Source organism: Heterocephalus glaber, unplaced genomic scaffold, assembly GCF_053883595.1.
Source record: "Heterocephalus glaber isolate CG9 unplaced genomic scaffold, H.glaber_assembly_v1.0 deba00001553, whole genome shotgun sequence".
Taxonomy (NCBI): Eukaryota; Metazoa; Chordata; class Mammalia; order Rodentia; family Bathyergidae; genus Heterocephalus; species Heterocephalus glaber.
The window spans coordinates 29,477,566-29,502,481 of record NW_028258344.1 but is presented as its reverse complement, the minus strand read 5'-3'; the positions used below and the strand labels follow the sequence as shown (position 1 = coordinate 29,502,481).

General features: G+C 39.0%; 1 protein-coding gene across 1 annotated transcript; it reads left to right on the top strand.

Moving 5' to 3' along the window:
• The first annotated feature begins 1,389 nt into the window (after window positions 1-1,389).
• Pskh2 (protein serine kinase H2) lies at window positions 1,390-23,141 on the top strand. The gene is given in 4 exon segments (XM_021255973.2): window positions 1,390-1,600; window positions 5,620-5,681; window positions 5,684-6,285; window positions 21,290-23,141. Coding segments are annotated over 4 exon segments (1,146 nt in total). The 5' UTR covers window positions 1,390-1,424; the 3' UTR covers window positions 21,596-23,141.
• The last annotated feature ends 1,775 nt before the right edge of the window (window positions 23,142-24,916 follow it).

Below are 24,916 nucleotides of genomic sequence, written 5' to 3'. Positions count from 1 at the left end.
GAATTTTCCTCCAAAATACAGCTCTTCTGGGAACTTATGACTAATTTACCCATGATGCAAATTTTCTGTTAAACAAAGCTTGAAATTAAATACAATCAGAAAGGAAATGACATAATTGAAAGACCATATATCCTCCATCTTGGGTGCTATAATCTGCCCACATGTGCTTGGCCTATATATATATAATATTATGTATAATTAATCAATGTCAATATCTAAACAATATACTAACATAAGTATATAAAACTTATCAAAATGATGTTTATAAACATATTGCACATATTACATGTATATACAACTCTCATAGCACATACCTATTTATATATATAAAAGCATGGATGGAATATACTAAAATATAAGATTATAAAACATACATATAATTTTAAAAACACATTTTGATTCTTGTATTTGCCTAGGGTATTTGTCTGAGTTCTGGACATCTATTTTTTTCTATCTCAGAAGGATTACTCAGAGATGAAGGTCATTTCTCCTCCAGGCATAAGTGGATTAGTGTGGTGTCAGACAGGCCAGTGACGACTGTTTAAGTATTGCACTACAGTACTGTGATATATTTTTAAATTATAACGTCTTAGAAGTAAACACACACATATATGTACATAAAAAATACAAGGGGTGATCAAAATATATGATGAATGATTATTTTTAAAAATTATTATAGTAAAAGACACATTGCCAATAATTCCCCCCTGTGATAATCCCCTTCACTTTGAATACACTTATCCTGTCTTTCTTGCTACTTTCTGAAACAATTCTAGAAGTTTTCTTTCTTGAGTTTCTTTACAAAGTCTGATTTAAAAAAAAAAAGTGGGTGCTGCTGCCCAGTGCTATCCAAGGGAAAGGCAGGTTTGTAAGAACATTATGGTGTGTCTTTTCCTACCTTATTCACCTAATCTGTTTTCCTGTGACTGCTGGCTCTTCCTCAGAGTAAAAATGACCATGAAAGAGGAACATTTTGAATCTACTAAGGATACTGAGGCAGCCAGCATAGTGCAACTAAAGACACTAGGAAAGAAGACTTCCAGAACTGCTTCAGAGAGTGGTAAGGACGATGGGATAAGTGTGTTGGAAGTGAGGAAGAGTATTTTGAGGGGGTTAATGGCACTCTTTTATGTGATAATTTTTCAAATAAGAAATATATATCATCTGGATATGAGATGAGCCGCGAAGACAAAAGTTCTTCAGAGGGGCCACATCCTTTATTGAATCATATTTTATATCTTCACGTCCTCAATTTGGGGACGAGAAAAGGGCTTTTCTTGTCAACCCTTTGCTTTAACCACACGTGGTAAGTCGCCCCAGGAGATCAAAGCTCCCTGATCCAGGCCCGCAGGGGGTCATCCCGGCCGGGGCAGTCGTGCGTCCCGCCCCTCCAGTCCGGCCGGGAGGCGGCGGGTGCGGCCGGGATGGGCTGCGGGGGCAGCAGGAAGGTGGTGCCTGAGCTGCCCGCGCCGGCCAGCGTCCAGCGAAAGGGCCACGGCCAAGGCCGCCCGGGTCCCGGGCCTGAGGCAGCGGCCCAGGCGGCTCAGAGCATTCAGCTGGCTCACTTCCGAGCCAGGTTCCACCAGCGGGTCCTTGCCAGGTAAAGCGGGCTGCGCGAGGAGGGACTGGCCGGGGCTGAGTGGAGAGAGAGAAACCTGGGACCAAGCCCGGCTCAGGGCCCCTTCCAGTTTGCCTACGCTTCACACAGGTGCCTTCCAGGTTGGGTTGGAGGCCTGGACTCCCCTAAATTCTCTTGCTGCCCCTTTGAGATATAAATTTATACTTTAGGAGCCCGACTCCTGTTAGAATCAACCAGCAAGCACTGAGGGCCCAATCGCCTTTGCACCGGCCCACTCCAGCGCACGAACCTTCTCTTGCTCTTTTTATGGGATTTGCGTTCCTCGTCTCTCCTCTCGCGGTAGTTGGGACCTGGACTGCCATAGTCTGCAATCCAGGGGGGTTTGCTGTTTTCAGTAATGTAATTTCCAGTGTAATTTCTCTTTGGCATCTCTGGGCAGGGAGTGTGGGCGATGGGGAAAAGAAGAGCAAGAGGAGCCACAGAAGTAAGTGTGTGTGTGTGTGTGTGTGTGTGTGTGTGTGTGTGTGCGCGCGCGCGCGCTTGCCTGCGTGCTCACTGCCATCCCTGCCTGGAGCTGTGTCCAACTAGAATTGATTTGCAGGAATCCTCTGCCAAATTGTAAAGTGTCATTGTAGTTAGTGGAATCAGAAGGGGCATTTGAGTCCTCCAGACTTAAGATTCACCCCCATGTCTTCTATCATATGCTATTGGAGTGTTCCTTAGCCTTTCTTCTTCCTCAGTTTCTGCCTCTGTAACATGGGAATAGTATATCAATCCCATTGTGAGGATAATTAAAGTAATATGTGTAAATTTTTTTCAGTAAATATTAGTGTAGTGCTTGTAACTGTCTTTGTGAAGTATAAGACCTAGCTGGCCTTCTGTGAGACATAAACAAAGACTGCAGATTCATTGGCCTGCGAACTGAATTCCTCAGCCTGTGCCATGTTGGATCTCTGCAGTGTTTGATGAGACACAGTGAGGGATGGCCCAGCGGGCTTCTCAGGTACTTCTAGTCCTGGAATTATGCACTCACTTTATCACAATGCTCTGCCCAGAGTCTATGCAGAGCCACTTCCTGTCTTCCTAGAAAATTTGAAGTACAGTGATGGCTGGAGGATCAGTCCAGTGACTGCCAAGCTTCAGAAGAGCAAAGCTAGCCGGCCTGACTGAATTGGAATGGAGTGGATCTGTGGTCCTGTCAAGGCTGAGTTGGCCAAATGGCAGCTCTGGTCATCTGTAGTCAGAGAGATGATACTACTCTGGTCCTGTCTTTATCCACCTGTGTAACCACCACCCCAAGATGGTCCCAGCCCTTGGAATGCAAAGGTATCTCAACGTTAAGGGCTTCAGAGACTAACTCAGAGCTCCTCTGACTCATGAAAAGTTGAGCCCCAGGAGGTTAAGTGATTTGTCCAAGTTAGTGGGAGACTTAGGCCTTAGAACACAGGTGTCTTTGCTTCCCTTTGTGATTCCATTTACAACTCTTGCAAAATAAGAATGTTAGAATTCAAATCTGACAGTATTCACTTTCTTTGAGGGGGTTCATTACAGTTGTTTCCATGTTTCATTTTTAAAAAAAAAATTGTGTTTGAAAATACCCTGGTTATAGCAGTAGCAGCTGAGGTTAAAGTAATATTTTCAGTTTACACAATCTCTGGAATCATGTGAAATTGTACCACCTACAAGTGGAGTTTGCTGTGTAGGAGGTGGGATGGACTAATGGAAGTAGAGGAACTGGAAAGAACTTGTAACTGGATTCTTCCCTGCTTGACTCCATCCTTACTTAATGTTTTAGAATATACATGATGATTTGGGAATAATATGTATTCAGGGACTGATTCTTTTATTCAACAGTTATTGCTGCCACCTCTGCTATGCACCACACAAGGTCAGAGTCACAGATGGTCAACATTCATGGTCTGAAGGGACTCTCAAGCAAGGCTGCAGTTACAGGAAATTGTCACAGCACATGGCCTCAGGTTGTTAATGTGAAACCATTTGTTTCCATTACTGTAAGTCTTGGCTTGAAGCTTACTGCTTCTTCCAATGCCATATTACTAGCATTTTTTCCAAATATTTTGTATGTGAAGATCTACTTAACAATATTGGATAAAGCCTCTTTTATTTGAGCAAAAGAGAGTAGTTCTTCAAAAAAGGTAGTTTGATAGCTGATGGTTGATTTTGTGAGCAAATGAGTTTGCTTGCAGTTCTGAGGGAATAGCGATAAATTAGTATTTGCAAAGTGCTTTCATCCGTATTAGAGAAAATGTAAAACTTAGTTGGTCTGAAAAGCAATAAGATTTGCAATGCTTGTGATTATCTTCCAAATCACACTGGGAGTGCACAGGAATGAAAAAGCAGAGTTGGACTGCGAAGAGGAAAAAGAATCTATTTAAGATTACTAAATTGCTATCTGTTTTGATAAGGTAATTGGCCAGAAAATTAAATGCACTGTAGTGAACAAAGCTATTTTCTGTAAGCTGGTACAGCCAAATGTCACTTTTATTCAGTAAGTAGAGGAATATAAGGCAGAAATATATAGCCAAAAATTAAAATTACAGGAAGAATAAACTCAAAAAAAAGAAAAAAGGCTGTTTAAAGCACATTGATATTTGCATTTGAAACTTTGTTACTGAGTATGTAATTTGTAGAATTACCTTCTTTCTGGTTACCCTCTGGGTGTATTCCCTCCTCTAGCATTCTTCCTTGGAGGAGATTTTCATAAATTGCAAAGAACACTAAATTATAGGACAAGTAAGAAAATCTGGTTTCTAATCCTGACTATGATTTAAACAACAAATTGGCTAACCTGTTTTTTAATTTTAAAAAATTTTTTCATCCATACAATGAAACTTCGGATTAAATAATCCTTCAATATTGTTTCCAGTTGTAAAATAAGGATTTTAAGTCTAGCACTTTCTCAACATTTCCATAACGATAGAGGGCTAAACTTGATAGGAATCTTAACTTTATGTAGAAGTTTTCACAGAAAATTCAAATTAAGATTCTCTAGCCTTTGAAATCTGAACTGATTTCCTGGCATTTTTGTAAGACAGTAGGTTTAGACATTGATGTTAGAACTATTTTACTGTTTACATATTGCAAATGCAAGAGGGTGGGATGGGGTGGGAGGGGGGACCTCTGGCCATGGGTGCTCTGACACTTCCTACCAGATTTGTAAAATCTGCTGTGACCACAGCACAGCCAGGCTGTCTTTCTGTAACAAGAGCTACCATGGATGAAGTGTTCCTGGGACTAAGCTCACATCAGAAAACCCAAAGTATCACCTTATTTGTACCCCAAAATGGTATCCTTCCTCTTTTCAGAAGTTAGAATAAAGCTTCATTTTTAATCTCTCTACGTGCTTTGGTTAATACTGTTGAAGAATGCTAAAGACAAGTGTTGGAGGAAGAAAGGAGTAGTGGGAAGTCCTGAAATTCTTGAAGAAAAGTTTCATGAAACACATTTGAAATGATTGGACTTGAATTCTATTGATCTCAACTATAATCTGTGGGAACTTGGGAAATTGTTTACTTATATTTTTTGAAGTAGAACATTTATTGGTATGTTTTAGATACACATAATGACAACATTCATCATAGGGAATTTGTGTCTGTACATGATATATCTTGATTCTTCTTTTTTCCCATCCTCCTCTTCAACCCCTCTTACTTATATTTTTAGCTTTATTTAGTTGTCTGAAAAATGGGGATATTATATCATTTATCAGGATTTTAGTAAGGATAAGATTTTTGAAAAAACTAACATTCCTAGAACATAATAAATACAGAATATGCAGTAGCTATTATTATGAATTATAATAATTAGTTGATCTTTCTACCAACTAATTACCTTTACATCATTTGCTTGCATTTCAAAAGAGGATTTTGGTGTGCCTTCAAAAATAGACACAAGCAATAAAAAGCAAGAAAACTGGTGGTGGAAAATGAGGATGGACAAGATGATACAAAGCATAGACTTCAATAATTTTGAGAATCATCACTTCAGAGGATAGCAATTTTATTTTTTCTTCCCAACAGATATGACGTCCAGGCTCTCATTGGGACAGGCAGTTTCAGCAAGGTTGTCAGGGTGGAGCAGAGAGTACCAGGAAACCTTTTGCAATAAAAGTGATGGAAACCAGATTGAGAGAAGGCCGAGAAGAGTGTGAGGCTGAGCTCCATGTCCTCAGACGGGTTAGTCACCCTTATATTGTGCAGCTCATGGAGATCTTTGAGGCCCAGGACCGAGTTTACCTGGTGATGGAGCTGGCTACTGGAGGGGAGCTTCTAGAGAGACTTATTGTCCAGGGATCCTTCACGGAGCGGGATGCTGTCAGAATCCTCTGCATGGTTGCTGATGGGATTAGATATTTGCATGCTTTGCGAATAACACACAGAGACCTAAAGCCTGAAAATCTCTTATACTATCATCCAGGTGCAGAGTCCAAAATTTTAATCACAGATTTTGGGTTTGCACACTCTGGGAACACAAATGGCGACTGGATGATAAGGATGCTCCGTGGGACCCCAGAGTACATAGCCCCTGAAGTTTTGCTAAGGAAACCTTATACCAGTGCTGTGGACATGTGGGCTCTGGGTGTAATCACCTATGTTTTACTTAGTGGATCTCTGCCTTTTGATGACGAAAGCCATACAGAGCTTTACAGGAAGATTCTGAAAGGCAAATATAATTATACAGGAGAGGTAAGAAATTGTTCTTTTATGCCTGTGTGTTGGTGTAGAATAGTTCTCCATCTTGGCATTGTTGATATTTAGGGCTAGATGATTCTTTATTGTGGAGAGGAGGGGCTGTGCTATGCATTATAGGGTGCTTAGCAACATCCCCAACTTCAACCCCTGGATGCCTCTAACAGGCCTCCCCAGAAACCCCAAAATATCACTGTTCAATGTCCTGTGCTGGACATAATTGCTCCTGGTTGAGAGCCATTTGTTTCAGGGAGGCAGAGGCCTTCGTTACTGAGCTGTGTGTGGTTAGCACTTGACATTGATGATCGTGGAGATCAGTGACTTAATGTGAAGTTTTTCTTCAGTCAGCAGGCAGAGCCTGAGCTGGCTAACTCATGTGTACTCGGAAACTCAGCATGGCCCTTGGGTATTTGGCAACAGATTTTCTGCCTCAAATCTGGATAATCCAAGCCCTCTACAAAATAGAGTTTTCTCAGTGAAGTGTTTAACCTCACAGCTTGTGTAAAATAGTCATCCATTGTTTAAACTTGGAACTCCCAGTGTTCATGAATGTGTGAATTTTTTGTTGTTTTAGGTAGGGAGGAAAAGTTGCCCAGGCTTTGTGTAGGAAGCCCAGTAAAGTAGGAAACTCATTTTATGTAGGACAAGAGAACAAGTTTAATTTCTCATAAAAATGTTGATAGTTTTATTTTACCTACCTACAATGTAGCATGTATATTTACTGTAATTGCTTGAAAAAAAATAAAAATGAAATAACAAATTGAAGAGTAACATTTTCATACTCTAGAAGAAATTTAATACCTTATTATACATGTGTATGTTTTTAAAAACTGATACAAATTAATAAATGAGAACTAAAACTTATAAAGGGAAGCAGGAAAGGATAAGAATTCAGACAATGCACTACCATTGCTTATTAAAAGTTTAAAACATGTCCAGCCTCAATAATATAAATAATATTAATATAATATAAATAATATAAATATGATATAAATAATAAAAAAATGCAAAAGAAAACAAAAATACCTTCTTTTGGTCTTTCAAACTGATAAAGATAAAAGCCCAACTCATCTTAATTCTGGCTATTGCTTCTGGGGGCATAAAGAGATTATCCCTCTCATTCATAAAAGGCACATTGTCACAAGTTTCCTGGAAAGTAGCTTGAAAGTGTGCCTCTAGAACTATGAACAATGTATGTATTTTGCTTGCTAATTCTGCTTCTAAGAATCTGAGGGTGTAATCCCAGATACAACAAAGGTTTCAGTGTAAGGATGCTATTTGAGCTTTAAGACAATATTTGAATACATAATGGATATCCATATGAGAAAGCAACATAGCCCCTAAATTATGCATATTTAAAAATTATAAAGATACTGGAAAATGTTCACAATAAACTGCCAAGTGGAGAAAAAGCAGGCTATGGCCTGTGTATGTGGTATCATCATGTTCATGTGGGAAAATGTACACCTGGGAAAAATACTAGGAGGAAATGCAATAAAATGTTAACAGAGCCTGTATCCTGGGTTGGGGATTATGGATCATTTTGAGTTTTTTTTATATTTTGTGTATCATTATATTTTTGTTTTTGTCTTGTTTACACAGAACACATTTATGTTTTGATTGTCTATTGTTGTGTAACAAACTGTACCAAAACCTAGTGGCTTAAACCAATAACTATTTTAGCATGATTCATAATTCTGTGCGTTGCTGGCACTCAGCTTGTTGCCTTCCTCTCACATGGTGTGGGCGGGGACTGTAGTCATCTGAGCACTTGGTTAGGATGCAGTGCCAGTACATCACTAGGGACCACTCAGGTGTCTGCCATCTTGGTGGGGATGGCTGGAAAGCTGAGTTTGACTGGTCATGGTGACCCCACATCCATTCTTTCTCGTCTTTTCTGTGGGTTGCAGGATCCCTTTTTCCCATGTGGCTTCCCCAGCAGGCAGCCAGACTTCCTACCTGGCATTTCAGGGCTTCTAATGTAGAAATATATTATAAGAGTGAGAGTGGAATTTTCCAGTTATTTTACTGAAATGGCTTAATCTCACTTCAGCCTCACTCAGTCAGTCACAGAATGTGATTACTCTGGGCATGGGCCACTGGGGTGCATGTTTGGACTAGACACCTCAATTACTTTCTTTAATGTGAAAAAATGAATATATTTTGTTAAAAAGGCCCCTTTTCAGGTTTAATGTGGAAGGGTTCTAAGACCGTGTTCCCCAGAAGCTACCTTGAGAAGATGACTCATGCCCATGATGCACTCTGGGTAGATGCCTAGGGAGACAGGGAAAGGAGATGGTTGGGGAAGTCAAAGCAGGGAAGGCAAAGAGGCCCAGGCCACAGTGGGTCAGTCCCAGAGGAGGAGTTACTGCGGAGAAGTTACTTCCTGGCAATGTTCAGAGGCAGAGAGCCATTTTTCCACACTCACATCTCTCTGCCGGTGGGCTCATTGTTGGTGGCAAATCTCCAGCTTTCAGGATCAAGGCAAAGTGAAAAAGGCAGTGCTGGGTTTTAGAAGCTAAGAGCTTCAATGAAAAAATACATGCGTACCTAAGAGGAGTCTAAAGTTGACATGGAAAGCTGGTGCTTTCTCTGCTGTAGGAATCTCAAGGCCTCCCTCACAGCACCCTCTGCTTCTTGGGGACATGCCTGTCTGCAGCCTCAGAGTACCAACTGCACACCCTGTGTAGTGGGAGTGTGACAGCGATAATATGTTATTGGATATTGTAACATACTGGATATTGACTCTCTGTGTTTGTCAGGCACATATGTCTGTCATAGTAACATCTTTTAATATTATCAAATGTCTTAGCATAGGTTGGCATAGCTAAATGTTACAGGCTGGCTGATATAAACAACAGAAACTTATTTTTCACAGTTTTGGAGGTGGGAAAGTCCAAAATCAAGATAGTGGCAGGGTAGGTTTTATTCTGAGGTTTTTTTCTCTTGGCTTGTAGCTGTGTGTGCACATGACTTAACCTCTGTGTATTCACCAAGAGAACAAGAATGAGCCTCCTAGTGTCTCTTCTTGAAAAGATATTGATCCAGCTGGGTATGATGGCACATGCCCAGAATTCCAGCACTCTGGGAGACTGAGGCAGAAGACGGAGACACAAGTTCAAATCCACCCTGGCGACTTAGTGAGATACTGTTTCAAAATAAATAAATTTCAAAAGACAGGGAATGTAGCTCCCTGTGTGAAGGTCCAAGGTTTAGTCTCTAGTACCACAAAATCAATAGGTAAATAAATAAATAGGTACTAATTCCATCAGGTGATGGCCTAACCTTTAGTTTAACTTTAGTTACTGTCTTTTAATTTGCATTATTCCCTTTGTATCTCCACCTTCAAATACAACCACACTGGGGATTAGAGCTTCAATATGTGAGTTTGGGGAGTTCAACATTCAGTTCATAATGATATAGGAAAAATATAACTCCAGTCCTATTAGATGTCAAATGTACCGATTTCATGGTCTCACAACATCAAGGAACGAAGTTGCAAACCAAAGGAGGAAGTTAAAGTATTTCATTGGAAATAAGGGGAACAAGAATAGCTCCTGGTTTTTCAGGACAGCTCCCGAATGAGTGGTCACTGAGGCCCTTTGTTGGGGTAATTTATATAGCAAAATCACAATGGGAGTATGACATGGGTCAGACTACAGTCAACCTCTAGGATTACAGGTATAGCCACTTAGCTAATGTAGATCCAATAGGAAAATGAGTCACATAGCAAGGATACATGGAAAGAACAAAGGCATTTTGGGGAGGGAGGGAAGTATGGGTCCAGAGGTTCTGGTCACTCACCTATGAGGCTGATACCTAGCTAGGCCCGCTGGACCAGGTGGTGCTGATTACAGCATAATCTCAAATTGCTGTTCACCTTGCAGGCCTGGTTATTGCATCTCCATCCTGAGGTTTGGCTCTCTTTAGATTTGTCTCTAGCCACAGTTCTGAAGTCTCCATTTTTTGTGCTGAATTCTTGGGGCCCACCCCAGTCCCTCTCTGACAGTATGTTAATTTTTATCTAATTTAGCTGCCTAGAATGATAACATCAAGGAATTTGTCTTTTGAGAGACTCAGAAAATTATATTATCATATTTTTTTCTATTGCCATATTATTGTATACCTAGGACTTATTGACAAGCCTAGTAATTTCAAATTTATTTAAACAATAGAGTAACTATCGATTCTGGAAGCATAGGTGTGCTAGACAGAATAATGGCTCACCAAAGATGTCTGTGACCCCAGAACCTATAAATGTTGCCTACCATGGCAAAAAGGGTCTGCACATACGACTAAATTAATGGTCTTTAGAAGTGGACATTTTTCTGAATTATCTGGGTGGATCCATTAATATGACCTCCAGGATCCTTATAGTAGGAAAGCAAGTCAAAGCTAGAGACAGGAGATATGACTATGGAGACAGATGGGAGTGTTGTGCCTTGGAGGTGAAAGAAGGTGCTAGGCATGGGGGTACATAGCCCATTTTTATTTTTAGGGTATCACTAAATGTCTCACGCTGGGCTCAAACTATATATCTCTCTAAATATAAGTACTTAATACAGTGGGAAGAAATTCTCAAAGTTCATAAAACAATGGAAGGGAGCCAGTCCCTGCTTTGGAGAGTTAGATCAGATTCCATAAAGAAGGAGACATTGGTACTGCCTCGGAGGAGAGGTAGGAGTTCCTTGAGAGGGGATTAACACATTTCCGTAGAACAACATATACAGAAGCACATCAAGAGGAATAAATTGATGAGTGAAATGGAAGGATTTCAGAGCTTGTGTGTGCTGTGCTGTTGGTACAAGTGCTTTGTAATGCAGGGTAGTGTAGTACCATAGTCTGGAGCAATGCTGGCTGGATTGCACAATCAGTTCTGCTGTTTACTAAATGTGTAACTTTGGTCATTTTTTAAAAATTCGCTATATCTCTGTTTGTGCATTTATAAAATAGTAATAATTGTACTATGTACCTAATAGGATTGTTGTAAAGATCAGCAGAGCTAATAGATGGATGTGAGTGCTTAGAATAGTTGTATATGTTGGTCCATATAGAGTCAGTGTTATTTCTGTTAGTTGTTTATTTTACTGTTACTTTTTCCCTCCCCCTACAGTACTGGTGACTGAACCCAGGGCCTTGCACATGCTAAACAAGGACTCTGTCAGCAAGCTACATCCTCAGCCCTTTATTATTTTTAGAGTCTCACTAAATTTCTCATGCTAGGCTCAAACTTTCCATACTCCTGTCTCAGCCTCCTGAGTAGATGGTATTACAGGCGTGCAACATCACACCAGCTCATTGTTACTATTAACCTGGGAAAATGAGGTTGAAACATTGAATGTTAAGTAAGTTATTAGTTTTATGCTTTGGTCTTTTTTTTTTTTTACCAGTACAAACTTTACTTTTTGAGTGTACCATTTTTATCTTTTAAATGGAATAGTGAGGAAAGGCTGATGTTAGAAATTTAATATAAATAATAAATTATAAGTATTCTTGGCATTAAGTTGGAAATCATATATTCTTATCTAAGTTCCAGAGGATCACAGTGGTTTTTGGTGTAAAATAACTTGAAAATAAAACAAATCTTATAACCATATTAGCCAGGTGACAAGGAAAAACACTGGTGTATGAACATTGACAGAAAATATTTCCTATCTGTTTAAATTCACTCATGATTTCTGTACTGTTAGAAAAGAGACTGCAGACTAGTGTAAAAGAAAGAAGGAAAACACAAGTCACAAGGTTGTCACCAATAGAATTTTTTTTTTGCACTTTATTAAATTCTTTTATTGGTACATTGTAGGTATACAACACAATTACATTTCTCATTGGGAATTGTACCTTTACATAATGCATCTTGGTTCTTATTTTTTCCCCATTCCTAGCCCTCCCTCCACCCCCTCCACCCTTCCCTATTTACAAAGACTTTATTTCCATTTTTCCATTTCTCATCATTTTTCCTTTCCCTTCTTTCCTTTCCTCTGCCCCTCCCACAACCCTTACCCCTCTGGACCTTTTCTTCCTATTTTACATTATCGATTATTCATTCTAATCATTGGTACATTTTAGGTATACAATATAATGACATTCATCATTGGAAATTTGCACCTTTACATAGTCTCTCTTGGTTCTTATTTTTCACCCTTGCCCAGCCCTCCCTTCAACCCCTCCATTCCTCCCTATTTACAAAGTTTTGTTCCTATTTTTCCATTTTCTCATATTAATCCCACTCCCTTCTGTCCTTTCTCCTAACTCTCCCACTTCTTTCCCCTTTGGCCCTTTTCTTCCTATTTCACATGACCTATTATACATTTAGTCCTTATTTACATTTCCAGTTTCTCACATCAGTGAAACTATTCAGTATTTATACATGTGTGTCCTATTTATTTCACTTAAGAGTATGGCCTCAATGTGCATCCACTTAGCTATAAATGTCTCTAATTTCTCATTCTTTATGGCTGAGTAGTACTCCATTTTATTTAAAAAACCACATTTTCTTTATCCAGTCTCCAGTTGATGGGCATTTGGGCTGTTTCCAAGTTTTAGCTATTACAAACTGTGCTGCTATGAACATGGGTGCACATATATCACTGTGGTATGATTCTTTTAGTTCTTTGGGGAAGATCCCCAGCAGTGGAATAGCTGGGTCAAGTGGGACGCCCAGTCCTAGTTCTTTGAGGTATCTCCATACTGATTTCCACAGTGCTTGCACCAGTCTACACTCCCACCAGCAGTGGAGCAGGGTTCCTCTTTCCCCACAGCCTTGCTAGCATTTGTTATTGGTTGATTTCATGATAGCAGCCATTCTTTCTGGAGTGAAATAGAATCTCAGCATTGTTTTCATTTGCATCTCTCAAATGACCAGTGATGTTGAACATTTTTTCATGTATTTATTTGCTATTTCTACTTCTTTGTCTGAGAAATGTCTGTTCATTTCAGATGCCCATTTTTGGATTGGGTCTTTAAATTTGGGAGGTCTGATCTTTTGAAGTTCTTTGTAGATTCGAGATAGTAGACCTTTGTCTGAGGAAGAGCAAGTGAAGATTTTTTCCCACGTTGTGGGTTGTCTCTTCACACTGCAGGTGGTTTCTCTTGCTGTGCAGAAGCTTTTTAATAAGAAGAGATCCCATTTGTTGATTGTTTGTGCTAGTTCATGGGCAACGGAGGTTTTGTTCATAAAATCTTTTCCTACATCAATGTCTCCAAGGGTTCTACCTAACCTCTGTTCCAAGTGGTTCAGAGTTTCTATTTTAATATTTAGATCTTTAATCCATTTTGATTTTAGTTTAGTGCATGGTGAGAGATACAGGTCTAGTTTTAATCTTTGGCAAGTTGAAGCCCAATTTGTCCAGCACCATTTATTAAAGAGGCTATCTTTCCTCCAGTGAGGGTGTTTGGCTCCTTTGTCGAAGATGAGATGGCTGAGTGTGTCTGGCGTTGTTTCTGTATCTTCTAATCTGTTCCACTGGTCCTCAAGTCTGTTTCTTTGCCAGTACCATGCTGTTTTTATCACAGTAGCTTTGTAGTAGAGTTTCACGTTGGGGATTGTGATACCCCCTGCCATGTCTCTGTTACCTAGAATTGCTTTTGCTATTCTGGGTCTCTTCTTGCTCCAAATGAATTTTTGGATTGTTTTCTCGAGGTCTATGATGTATGCTGCTGGGATCTCAATTGGAATTGCATTAAATCTCTATAGCAGTTTTGGAAGTATGGCCATTTTCACTATATTAATCCTTCCTACCCAGGAGCAGGGGATGTCTGTCCATTTTCTGATATCATCTTCAATCTCTCTTTTCAGAGTGCCATAGTTTTCAGAGAAGAGGTCTTTGATTTCTTTCGTTAGGTTGATTCCTAGGTATTTCAGTTTTTTGGATGCTATTGTGAAAGGAATTATTTGCCCTATTTCTCTCTCAGTGAGTCTGTCATTCGTGTAGAGGAAAGTTACTGATTTTTGTGTGTTGACCTTGTAACCAGCTACTTGACTGAATTTGGTTATTAAGTCTAGAAGACTTTTGGTGGAATTCTTGGGGTCTTCTATATAGAGTATCATGTCATCTGCAAATAATGACAATTTGACTTCTTCATTACCTATCTTTACTCCTTTTATTTCTTTCTCTTGCCTAATTGCCGTGGCTAATGTTTCCAGAACTATATTGAACAAGAGTGGTGATAGTGGACATCCTTGTCTTGTTCCTGATTTTACTGGGAAGGATTTCAGTTTTTGACCATTTAGTATGATATTGGCTGTTGGTTTTTCATAGATGGCTTCTATCAGTTTGAGGTAGAGACCATCTATTCCAATTTTTTGTAGGGTTTTTATCATAAATGCATGTTGGATTTTGTGAAATGCTTTTTCTGCATCTATGGAGATAATCCTATGGTTTTTGTCCATGGCTCTATTGATATAGTGTATTACATTAATTGATTTTCGTATATTGAACCATCCCTGCATCCCTGGGATGAATCCCACTTGATCAGGGAGTATGATCTTCTTGATGATCTTCTGCATTCTGTTTGCCAGTATCTTATTAAGGATTTTTGCATCTATGTTCATTAGTGAGATTGGCCTATAGTTCTCTTTTTCGATTGGGTCTTTCTCTGCTTTGGGGATCAAGGTGATGCTTGCTTCCAGGAATGAATTTGGGCGTATTGCTTCCCTTTCAATTTCACTGAAGAGTTTAAACAGTAGTGGCAGCAGTTCTTCTCTAAATGTCTTGTAGAATTCAGCAGTGAAGCCATCAGGGCCTGGGCTTTTCTTAGTTGATAAGTTTTTAATTCAGTTTTGAATTTCATTGGTTGATATTGGGTTGTTCAGAGTTTTTAGGTCTTCTTCATTCAACTTTGGTAATTCATATGTATCTAGGAATCTGTCCATTTCTTCTGTGTTTTCCATCTTATTGGCGTATAGGTTCTGGAAGTAGGTATTGATGATCCTCTGTATTTCTGCTGGGTCTGTTGTAATTTCACCCTTTTCATTCCTAATTGCATGGATGTGGGTCTTTTCTTTCCTTTTTCTGACAAGGTTGGCTAAAGGTTTGTCAATTTTGTTGATTCTTTCAAAGAACCAACTCTTGGCTTCATTGATTTTTTGTATTGTTCTCTTAGTCTCCATTGCATTGATCTCTCCTCAGATCTTTATAATTTTCTCCCTTGTATGAGCTTTGGGGTTGTCCTGCTCTTCTTTTTCTAGAAGCTTGGTTCAGCATCAGGCTGTTTAATTGGGCCCATTCTGTTTTCCTAATATGCATATTCACTGCTCTGAATTTCCCTCGTAAGACTGCTTTCATTGTGTCCCATAGATTCTGATATGTTGTATTGTCATTGTCATTTAATTGAAGGAACTGTCTGATTTCTTCTTTAATTTCCCCTGTGACCCATTGGTTATTCAGAAGTGTGTTGTTCAGTTTCCATGTGTTTATGAAATTTTTTGAGTGTCTTTTGCTATGGATCTCCAATTTTATTGCACTATGGTCTGATAATATACAGGGGATAACTTCAATTCCTTTGCACATACTTAAACATGTTCTATGTGTGAGTATGTGGTCTATTTTTGAGAATGACCCATGTGCAGCTGAGAAGAATGTGTATTCTGATTTTGTGGGGTGGAAGACTCTATAAACATCTGTTAAGTTCATTTGTTCAAGAGTTTGATTGAGTTCTAGTATTTCATTACTTATTTTTAGTCTAGTTGACCTATCTATTTGTGACAGTGGGGTGTTGAGGTCCCCCACTAAAATTGTATTAGTGCGTATGTGACTTTTCATGCCCATTAGTATTTGTTTTATATAGTTGGGTGCACTAGTGTTTGGTGCATAGATATTTATGATTGTCATCTCTTCCTCTTAGATTCTTCCCTTTACAAGGATGTAGTGTCCTTCTTCATCTCTCTTAATCAGTGTTGGTTTGAAATCTACTTGATCTGCAAAGAGGATAGCTACTCCTGCTTTTTTTGGGGTTCCTGTCGCATGCAGTATTGTTTTCCACCCTTTAACTTTCAGTCTATGAGTTTCCTTTTGAATTAAGTGTGTTTCTTGTATGCAGCATATTGTTGGATTTTGCTTCTTGACCCATTCTGCCAGTCTATTTCTTTTGATTGGTGAACTGAGGCCATTAACATTGATGGTTATAACTGAAACGTATTGACTTGTCATTGCCATGACTTTTTCTTTTTGTTGGGTTCTCCCCCTTTACATTTAATTTCTTGTCATGCCAGATGGGTTCATTCTGCTTTGCTTCCTGGGGTTGTGGTCCTCAATGTCTGTTCCTAGGCTATTGTGTAAAATTCTTTGGAGTGCTGGTTTGGTATTCAAGAAGTTCCTAAGGTGCTCTTTGTCATGAAAGTATCTTATTTCTCCATCACTTTTGAAAGATAGTTTTGCAGGGTACCTCAATCTGGGTTGGAGGCTGTTTTCTTTTAGGGCTTGGAATATGTCACTCCAAGCTCTTCTTGCCTTGATGGTTTGTGTTGAGAAGTCTGCTGTGATTCTGATGGGCTTTCCTTTGTATGTGATTTGTTTCTTTTCTCTGACTACTTGGAGAACTTTGTTCTTCTGTTGTGTTTCTGGAATCTTAACAATTATATGCCTATGTGTAGATTTTTTTTGATCAAGGCTATTTGGAGTCCTATATGCCTTACTTATCTGTATGTCAAGCTCTTTTCCCCTGCTTGGGAAGTTTTCTGCCATTATTTCTGTGAAGAGATTTTTTTATGTCATCTCCACTCTCTCCTGTTTCTTCATTGACTCCAATCAGTCTTATGTTATTCTTCTTTGCATCATCTAGCAGCTGCTGGATTGATTTCTCATGTTCCCTTATAATTTTGAAGCAATTTTTCTTTTCCTGGTCACTACTTGCAATCTTATCTTCTATATCTGAAATTCTGTCCTCTCATTGGCTCATTCTGCTGTGTAGACTTCCAGTGGAGTTTTTCATGTCCTGGAAATCTATTTGCATGTGTTTTATGGGTTCCATTTGTTTCTTATGTTGGGATTCCATCATGTTCCTCAGCTCCTCTCTAGATTTATTAATCATGTCTTGCACTAGGGGCACAATTTCTCCTGTTATCTGAGAAATTATTTCTGATTTCATTTTTTCCAGATCCCCTTTTCTTGCCAGTTCAGTGGGTCCAGGTGGTTGAGTATCAGAGTGTTCCATCTCATTTCCCTTTAGGGTTGCTTTAGGTAATCTGGGAGTCTGGTTTTGAGACTTATTTACATGTCTTCTCATTTCGACTAGGGGGGGCTGTTGGCACCTGCACGGATTACCTCCTCTGAGCTGGGAGAGGTGGCACAGGGGCCGGGAGCAGCAGTAGGGATGGTGGCCCCAAAGCCCTTTCCTGTGGGCTGAAAGCAGCGGAATGTATGGTGGCCAGGAAGCCCCTTCCTCTGGACCAGGAGCAGTGGGATGGCGGCTCAGAATCCCCTACCTCTGCGCCAGGAGCAGCAGGACTCAGTACTGTGGTCTGGTGGTTCAGTGTCCTCTGCGTCCTTGTAGTGTGGAACCAGGTGGCTGTACAGAGGAGCAGGGAGGGGGGTCCAGTGGACAGCTGCCAGGGAGCGGGCTGATTTGGCGTGTTCTGCACGACTCGGGACCTCCGTAGGGTGTGCACAGACCTGCCTTTTTGCAGCTGGCTGATTTGGCATGTTCTGCGCAACTTGGGAACTCGGTAGGGTGTGCAGAGAGCTGCTGGTCAGGAGTGGGCTTTTTTGGTGTGTTCTGCGCCACTCTGGACCTTGGTAGGTCGTGCGCAGACCTGCCTGTCTACAGCGGGCTGATTCTGCGTGTTCCGCATGACTTGGGATCTTGGTAGCATGTGCGCAGACCTGCCTGTCTGTAGTGGGCTGATTTGGCTTTCTTCCCTGCGACTCGGGACCTTGATAGGGTGTGCGCAGACCTACCTGTCTGCAGTGGGCTGACTCAGCGTGTTCCGCGGGACTCCGGACCTCGGTAGGGCCACCAATAGAAATTTTTAACAAAAACTAGGGGATAAATGATATTTTGAGAGCTTTTAGAGCAGTAAACTACAATCATTCCTTACTTCTCTTAAGCTAAGCGTCAAGACATATACAGAATATAAAAGAACACTCTCTAAATTTCTTTTACTCCTCCAAAGTCAGTGAGTAGTCCAATTTCTAGTATTAAATTTCAATTTTATACTTTTTGGGCATTATTATTGTTTTATATAATTTAGCCAGTTTCTTTTGGAAAATAAAGAAAAATAGGCTAAGAACCAATCAGAGCCAGATGAGAAAAGGAAGAAAGAAAATAGAAAAAAGACTTGATTTATCCACAAGTGTTGTAATTTACTTGCAAGTAAATTAATTGAATGATCTTTAGATAAAAGAAAGTTTCACATTTATTTTCGCAAGGTTTACTACCTCTTAATCTGGAACAACTACTAATTCTTCTCCCACTCCTCCCCTTTCTCCCCCCCTCATTATTATTATAATTTTATTTTGCTGTGCTGGAGATTAAACCCAAGGGCCTATCAGATGCTAGGCAAACACACTGAACCACTCTATCCGGCTTTTCTTTTTTTGAGGGCACAGATTTACTATGGTAACAATATCTGGAATTGGTCAGAGAAGTACTGGGTAGCTTTCCTATTCCACTTCTCTAGATATAATCAGTGACTGTCCATGAAAGAACTGTGGAGGAAGGTCTGTGGATTTAGTAATAACACAAGAAACAATAGCAGTGGTCTGTGTATTTTATACTTTGGGAACCATTTTTCTACCCTTGATTTGACTTGATCCTAAGAACCATCTTGTGAAAATGATAGGAGGACCTGCATTTTCCTGAGACCTCAAGGTGGTAGCACTGTGTGTGACTGGACAGGATCGCTGATCTCAGGCCCATGGTGCTTTCCTTAACATCATGATAGGCTGACAGGCTGACTCAGAGCAGTGTCGATCCAATACTGCTGGTAAAAGCCAAGCCATGGGGAATTTTTAGGTAATGAGAAAGGCTGAGTCTATGAGGAAAAATAATGAGGAAAGCTCTGTCTAACAGTGAAGGCTAAAGTAGCACTGAATGATGCCTTAAGGTGACAGATGGTGCAGAGTGGGAATCCATGTGTGGTCTCCTAATTGCTTTTGATCATATAACATTATTAGCCAAAATTTTTAAGTGTACACACTTGGTTTTTATTCATTTATAGAATAAGTATATACATACACAGTAACTTTTTTTTGTACTTTACTAAACATAGACAAAAATAAATTTTGAATTAAGTAGATAAAAATAAAATAGAAGCTCATTTTTTTCCCGTATCTGCCTTTTTCTAATATGAAATATGAAATTGACTCATAGATACTCTCTGGTTGTTCTTTATGGCTCAAGAATTTTGTAATTTATAACTCATGTTTGAATAATAAGCTTTGGCTGAAGAACTTTTTCTGACACACCGGTTATGTTATTTTCTGAAACTGCATTTTAATGTATATTCATTTGGTGTCATTTTAATAAGCTCTCCATAAACCTTGCTGCACATATTTTATACTCTTTCCAGATAGATTCAGATGCTTGTCTTAAACTGTTCCACTGGAGACATTTAATTCAGCCCTTATTTAAATTGTCTTGGGCCCAGATAAATGTGTCTGGATCCAGGGCCAAGGAGATGTTGCCACAATCAGAGGGAGTGCCATTGTGTCAAGCTTACATGTGCTTTGCAGGTTTGCATTTTATTTTTCCCATGTTTGGGTATTTGACAAATACATTCATTTATTTTATAACACTTGTTTTGGAAATAAATGTTCTTTACATCTCATTTACCTAAATAAACTGAAGGCAAAAAAATTAAAAAGAATAATGCCTTTACTTACTGGTTTCTTGTTCGAATTCTAGGTTAAGAGATGCTAACAGATTGGAGTATGAGACATGTATGCATGGAGTTTGATTTTTTTTTTCATACACAAAGGCAAAGACAATGGATTGTCAAGATTCTCTTATCCTTCCTAGACAGAGTTAAAAGAAAAAAAACACAGTACTTGGAAATTGGGTTTTAGATATAGCAAATGTGTGGGCAATTTTCTCCATGTTCTCCTTTTTAGAGGAAATGGATAGAAAACCTTAGGGCTTTTTTTTCCCAGGTTTGTATTGGTTATGGGATTTTTTTTTCCCCTCCCTGGGATCAAACCCAGAACCTTGAGCATGCTAGGCTAGTGTTCTACTACTGAGCTACTTCCTCATCTCTATGTGTTGGTAGAAAGTGCAGAAAAGTTGAAGTATAAAGCAACAGCCCATTTTTGTCCCTATCTTTGCAATTGGCATTGTAAATTGCTCTGGTTGTACTCAGAGTTTGTGCAAATACTGTAAATGTTGACAGAATGAGTTGGTGAAAAATCAAAAAGCTGGTTGTGCATATTGCCCTGTGTCATAGCTCTGCCCAGTCCCATTTGTATCAACTCACTGGGACACAGAAAACGCTGTGTGTTGGAAGAAAGGCACTGCAGGGGGATCCTCTGCTGAATTGCCCCTTCTGTTCTTTCCCTTCCCCTTCCAGCTGTGGAGGCTGTGGCATCTTGAGTTCTGAGTAAGCTTTCAAAGGGAGAGAAAAGTTGATGATTCCTGAATCTAGTCTGCTTTCCACTCTAGCTCATTTTGGTGTCACAGGGACTTCGAGAGATGACCAGTGTGGGCAAACACTAGCGTGATATAGTCTGTCAAAGCAGCTGCAGTGCCTGGCCCAGCTCCTGTAGATGGGATGTGGGAATTTTGTTGCTAACAGTAGCACGCAGGACAGATATCTGGAAAGGAATTCCCATTCTTCCGTCAGAGGGTTGGAAGAGATTTGCCATGTTTTTCTTTGGCTAAAGAGATCTTTTTTCTTCTCAAAAGTGAAATTTTAGGTTTGCAATATATTATAATAACACAGTATTCACATTGCTTGTTGGAAAAGCTTTTTGGATTTGATAGGCATTGCTTTATTTTTGAATATGAATCTCGCTGTGTGTTTTTAAATTTATTTTATACAGTTTTATTTATTTATGTTTTTTCTTAGCCTTGGCCAAGTATTTCTCACTTGGCGAAGGACTTTATTGACAAACTGCTGATTTTGGAGGCTAGTCATCGAATGTCAGCTGGCCAAGCGCTGGATCATCCCTGGGTGATCACCATGACTACAGGGGCTTCAGTGAAGAATCTCCAGAGAGCCATTTCCAGGAACCTCATGCGGAGAGCGTCTCCCCACTCTCATAGTCCTGGATCTTCTCAGTCATCGAAGTCATGTTATTCTCACAAATCAAAACGTATGTGGGGCAAAAGAAGCTTAAAGACAGCAGAAACATCTCTATCTGCACTTTTGTAAGCAGATGACCTCTAGAATCATTTTATCTAATTTTAAGCCTGATCTGCTAACTTCACTAATAACATTAGGTCAAGAGTGACCATTTCATCATGATTAGGGCAGCCTAAATATCCAAGGACTTGGGAGCATGTCATTACTTTGGAATAACATTGACCTTTACTTTTTTGTGGGTTATGCTTAGTCCTGGGGCTTGAACTCAGGGCCTCATGCATACTAAGTGAGTACCTAGTACTGAGATATGTACACCTCATCCCTTTTAGTTTTATTTTTGAGATAGAACTGCAGCACAGGCTGGCTTCAAACTTTTGATCTTTCTGCCTTGGCCTCCCAAGTACATGGGATTACATGCATGCTCCATTGTGCCTGGCTTTATTTATCTTTACTTTCAACATTGTTTGGCTTCTCATTTTTCCTGGACCTGTATTTATTTCCTAAAATTATACTGCTGCAAAAGATTAATAGTGTAGTAAATGCCATGTACATTTAGATTACTGGAAATAGTAGATAAAAAAATCTCTCAAGTTTGGAATGGACCAAATAAAATATGATGCTTTAAGAATAAGAGATGAATATGTGAAGGTAAGATGCATTAGAGACATAGTAGATATAGTTCAATATGGGAAATAAATTTATCTTTAGATTACTGATTTATGTTTAAGGCTAAATATATGGTATTAACTAGATGACACTCATGACAGTTATAATTATCTGTGAATTGCATATTTAGTTGGCAAATACTTTTGGAAAATTGTTACTTATGGGGGACATATAATGAACCAAATGAGGGCCGGGGATTTAGCTCAGTGGTTCCACCGCCTGGCTCTCAAGCACAAGGTTCTGAGTTCGATCCCTGGTACCCAAAAAACAAAACAAAACAAGAACCAAATGATAATTTCTCTCCATTAGAAACATTCTACTTGGGACATTATTTATTGAAAAATATAGAGTTTGCAAAATTAGACAATAGTCATTTTTTTCTGGTGTTAGCATTCATCACTCACTAGAGCTTATGAAAAACATGTGATCATTTTACTTCTTTTTGCTAGTATCAACTCTTTTTGATTAGCATAGGTTTCTTCTAGAATTATTTAATCAAATACCTGGATGACTTTACATTCCTACTTTGAAATAACTATAAATAGTACATTAAAAGAGGTAAACTCCAAAACCCAGTTCTTCAAGTAAGGCACCTAGAAGCCTGATCCCTAGTACAGTATCTTTTTATAATATGATATAAAGACTGAAGTATTGTATCTATGGGTCACATGTATAAATGGATAAATATAGTGAATAAGTGATTCTTGTTATTGCTAACTTAATTTTAAAATACAATAATAAATTGCAAGAATGACATTTACTATAAAAATAAATTTACTCTTAAATTTTAAATTTTTTTAGGCTGTATATATGGAGTAGCTATCTATATGATATATAAATATGAATGTTTAATTATTACTTTTTAAATTGTAATGCATCACATATGACAGACTATGGATTAATTCATTTAATATAGAAAGAACACCTCTAAATTGTTTTTTGTTTGTTTGTTTTCCAGTACTGATGATCGAACTCAGGACCTTGCACTTGGGAGGCAGACACGGTGCCTCTGAGCTAAATCCCTGGCCCACTTCCAAATTCTTAAGAAAACAAATAGCTAATGAGAAATATTTTCACAGGTGGTTCATAAAAGTACAGATGGCTAATAACATGGAATGATCAGTTTCACTCATAATTTATAAAGTGAATATTGAGACACCAAAGAGGTAGTATTTTTTTCACCTATTAGATTGAACCCTATTCGAGTTGGACAGTATATATGGTGGAGGTATACAAGCAAGCAGATACTCATATACTCTGCTTAGAGATGCATGGAACCTGCTACCACTGATGGGAGGGGGACAGATTGACAGCAATATTTATTCAAATTAAAATGCATTGACCTTGACCTTATGGTGGCATTTCTAGAAATTTGTCCTCCACATCTTCTTGCTAACATGAGCACATACATACATACAAAAAATGTATAAAGCATTGTTATTTATATAACCACGAATCATATGTTACTGCCTTGCAATAGGGCAGCTAGGTGTGTTACATTAATCAAAGGGGGACCATTTATGTAGCTGTTAGAAATCATGTAGTAGGTCTATATGTTATGTTGTATGATATTTATATTAAGTGAAAAAGCAAGATGCAGAGGAGTATTGCAGTATGCTGTCCTTGTGTATGAAAAATAATAGGTTCAGAAACTTGAAAGATTGGCAAGAACTTGATAAAAATAGTGATTATTTCTGGGGAAAAATAGAAAGTTTTGGGTGTGAGGGAATAGTTTGCTTTTCATTTTATAGTTAATTCTACCTTGAAAAAATTTTAATTGGTGTATTTAACCCTAAAGTCCAAGGGAAATCCAACTAAAAGTGCAAATGGCAGAGAGAAACAACTGTAAAGGGAGAAGTCTGAATCAGCAGCTCTATAAGAATTGAAGGATTGAATAGTCTGATGTGAAATCTGATTCTTATTAATTAGGTATTTTATATATTTGCCACTTGAAATTTTCAAAATTAAAATTTATTTAAAAATTTTATTAAAAAATTGCTACAGATAAAATTTATAATGCTAGTACTTTCTGATTTCTTAAATGATTCAAACGTAGTTTTAAAAAAGAAAATGGTTGGGCTGGGGTTTTAGCTCAGTGGTTCCCCTGCCTGCCTTGGAAGCTCAAGGTCCCGAGTTTGATCCCCAGTACCAAAAAAAAGAAAATGGCTTTAATTTGCAGTTGTATAATTTTATCCTAACATTTACTCTTTTCCAAGTAACATGCTAAGATATTTTTCATAGACGGTATTATTTCATTTGCCCCTGACAACACACTTATGAGCTAAATGTTATTCTTAATTTGGTTTTATATATGAGGAAACTGAAGGTCAGAGATGTGAAGCAGTTCATCCAAGATCACCATCCAAGAACACCAACAGAAGCAGGGTGAAGAATGAGAAATTCAGAACTTGTTCTTCTTGGATCACTTCCAAGAAATAAGAATGCAAAAGGTAGCTCTGGCATATTAGAGTTTGTTTATTTTGCCACAAAGAAATGGTGAGGTACAATATTGTGCACAGTTGTAGTGTAAATATTGGTAGTTTCCATGGATAATTGACTTTGCCATTCTTTGCCTGTGTAGGGTGCCTGTCATTGCCTTGATCCTTAAGAAGCCCATCTGCAGCCGTCCTCAAACCCAAGGGCAGGACTCTGTACAGAGGCAAAAGGAGATACTGAATGCAGGGCAAGGAGCATCGTGTAGGAGAGGTGGGACTGGGCCGGGAG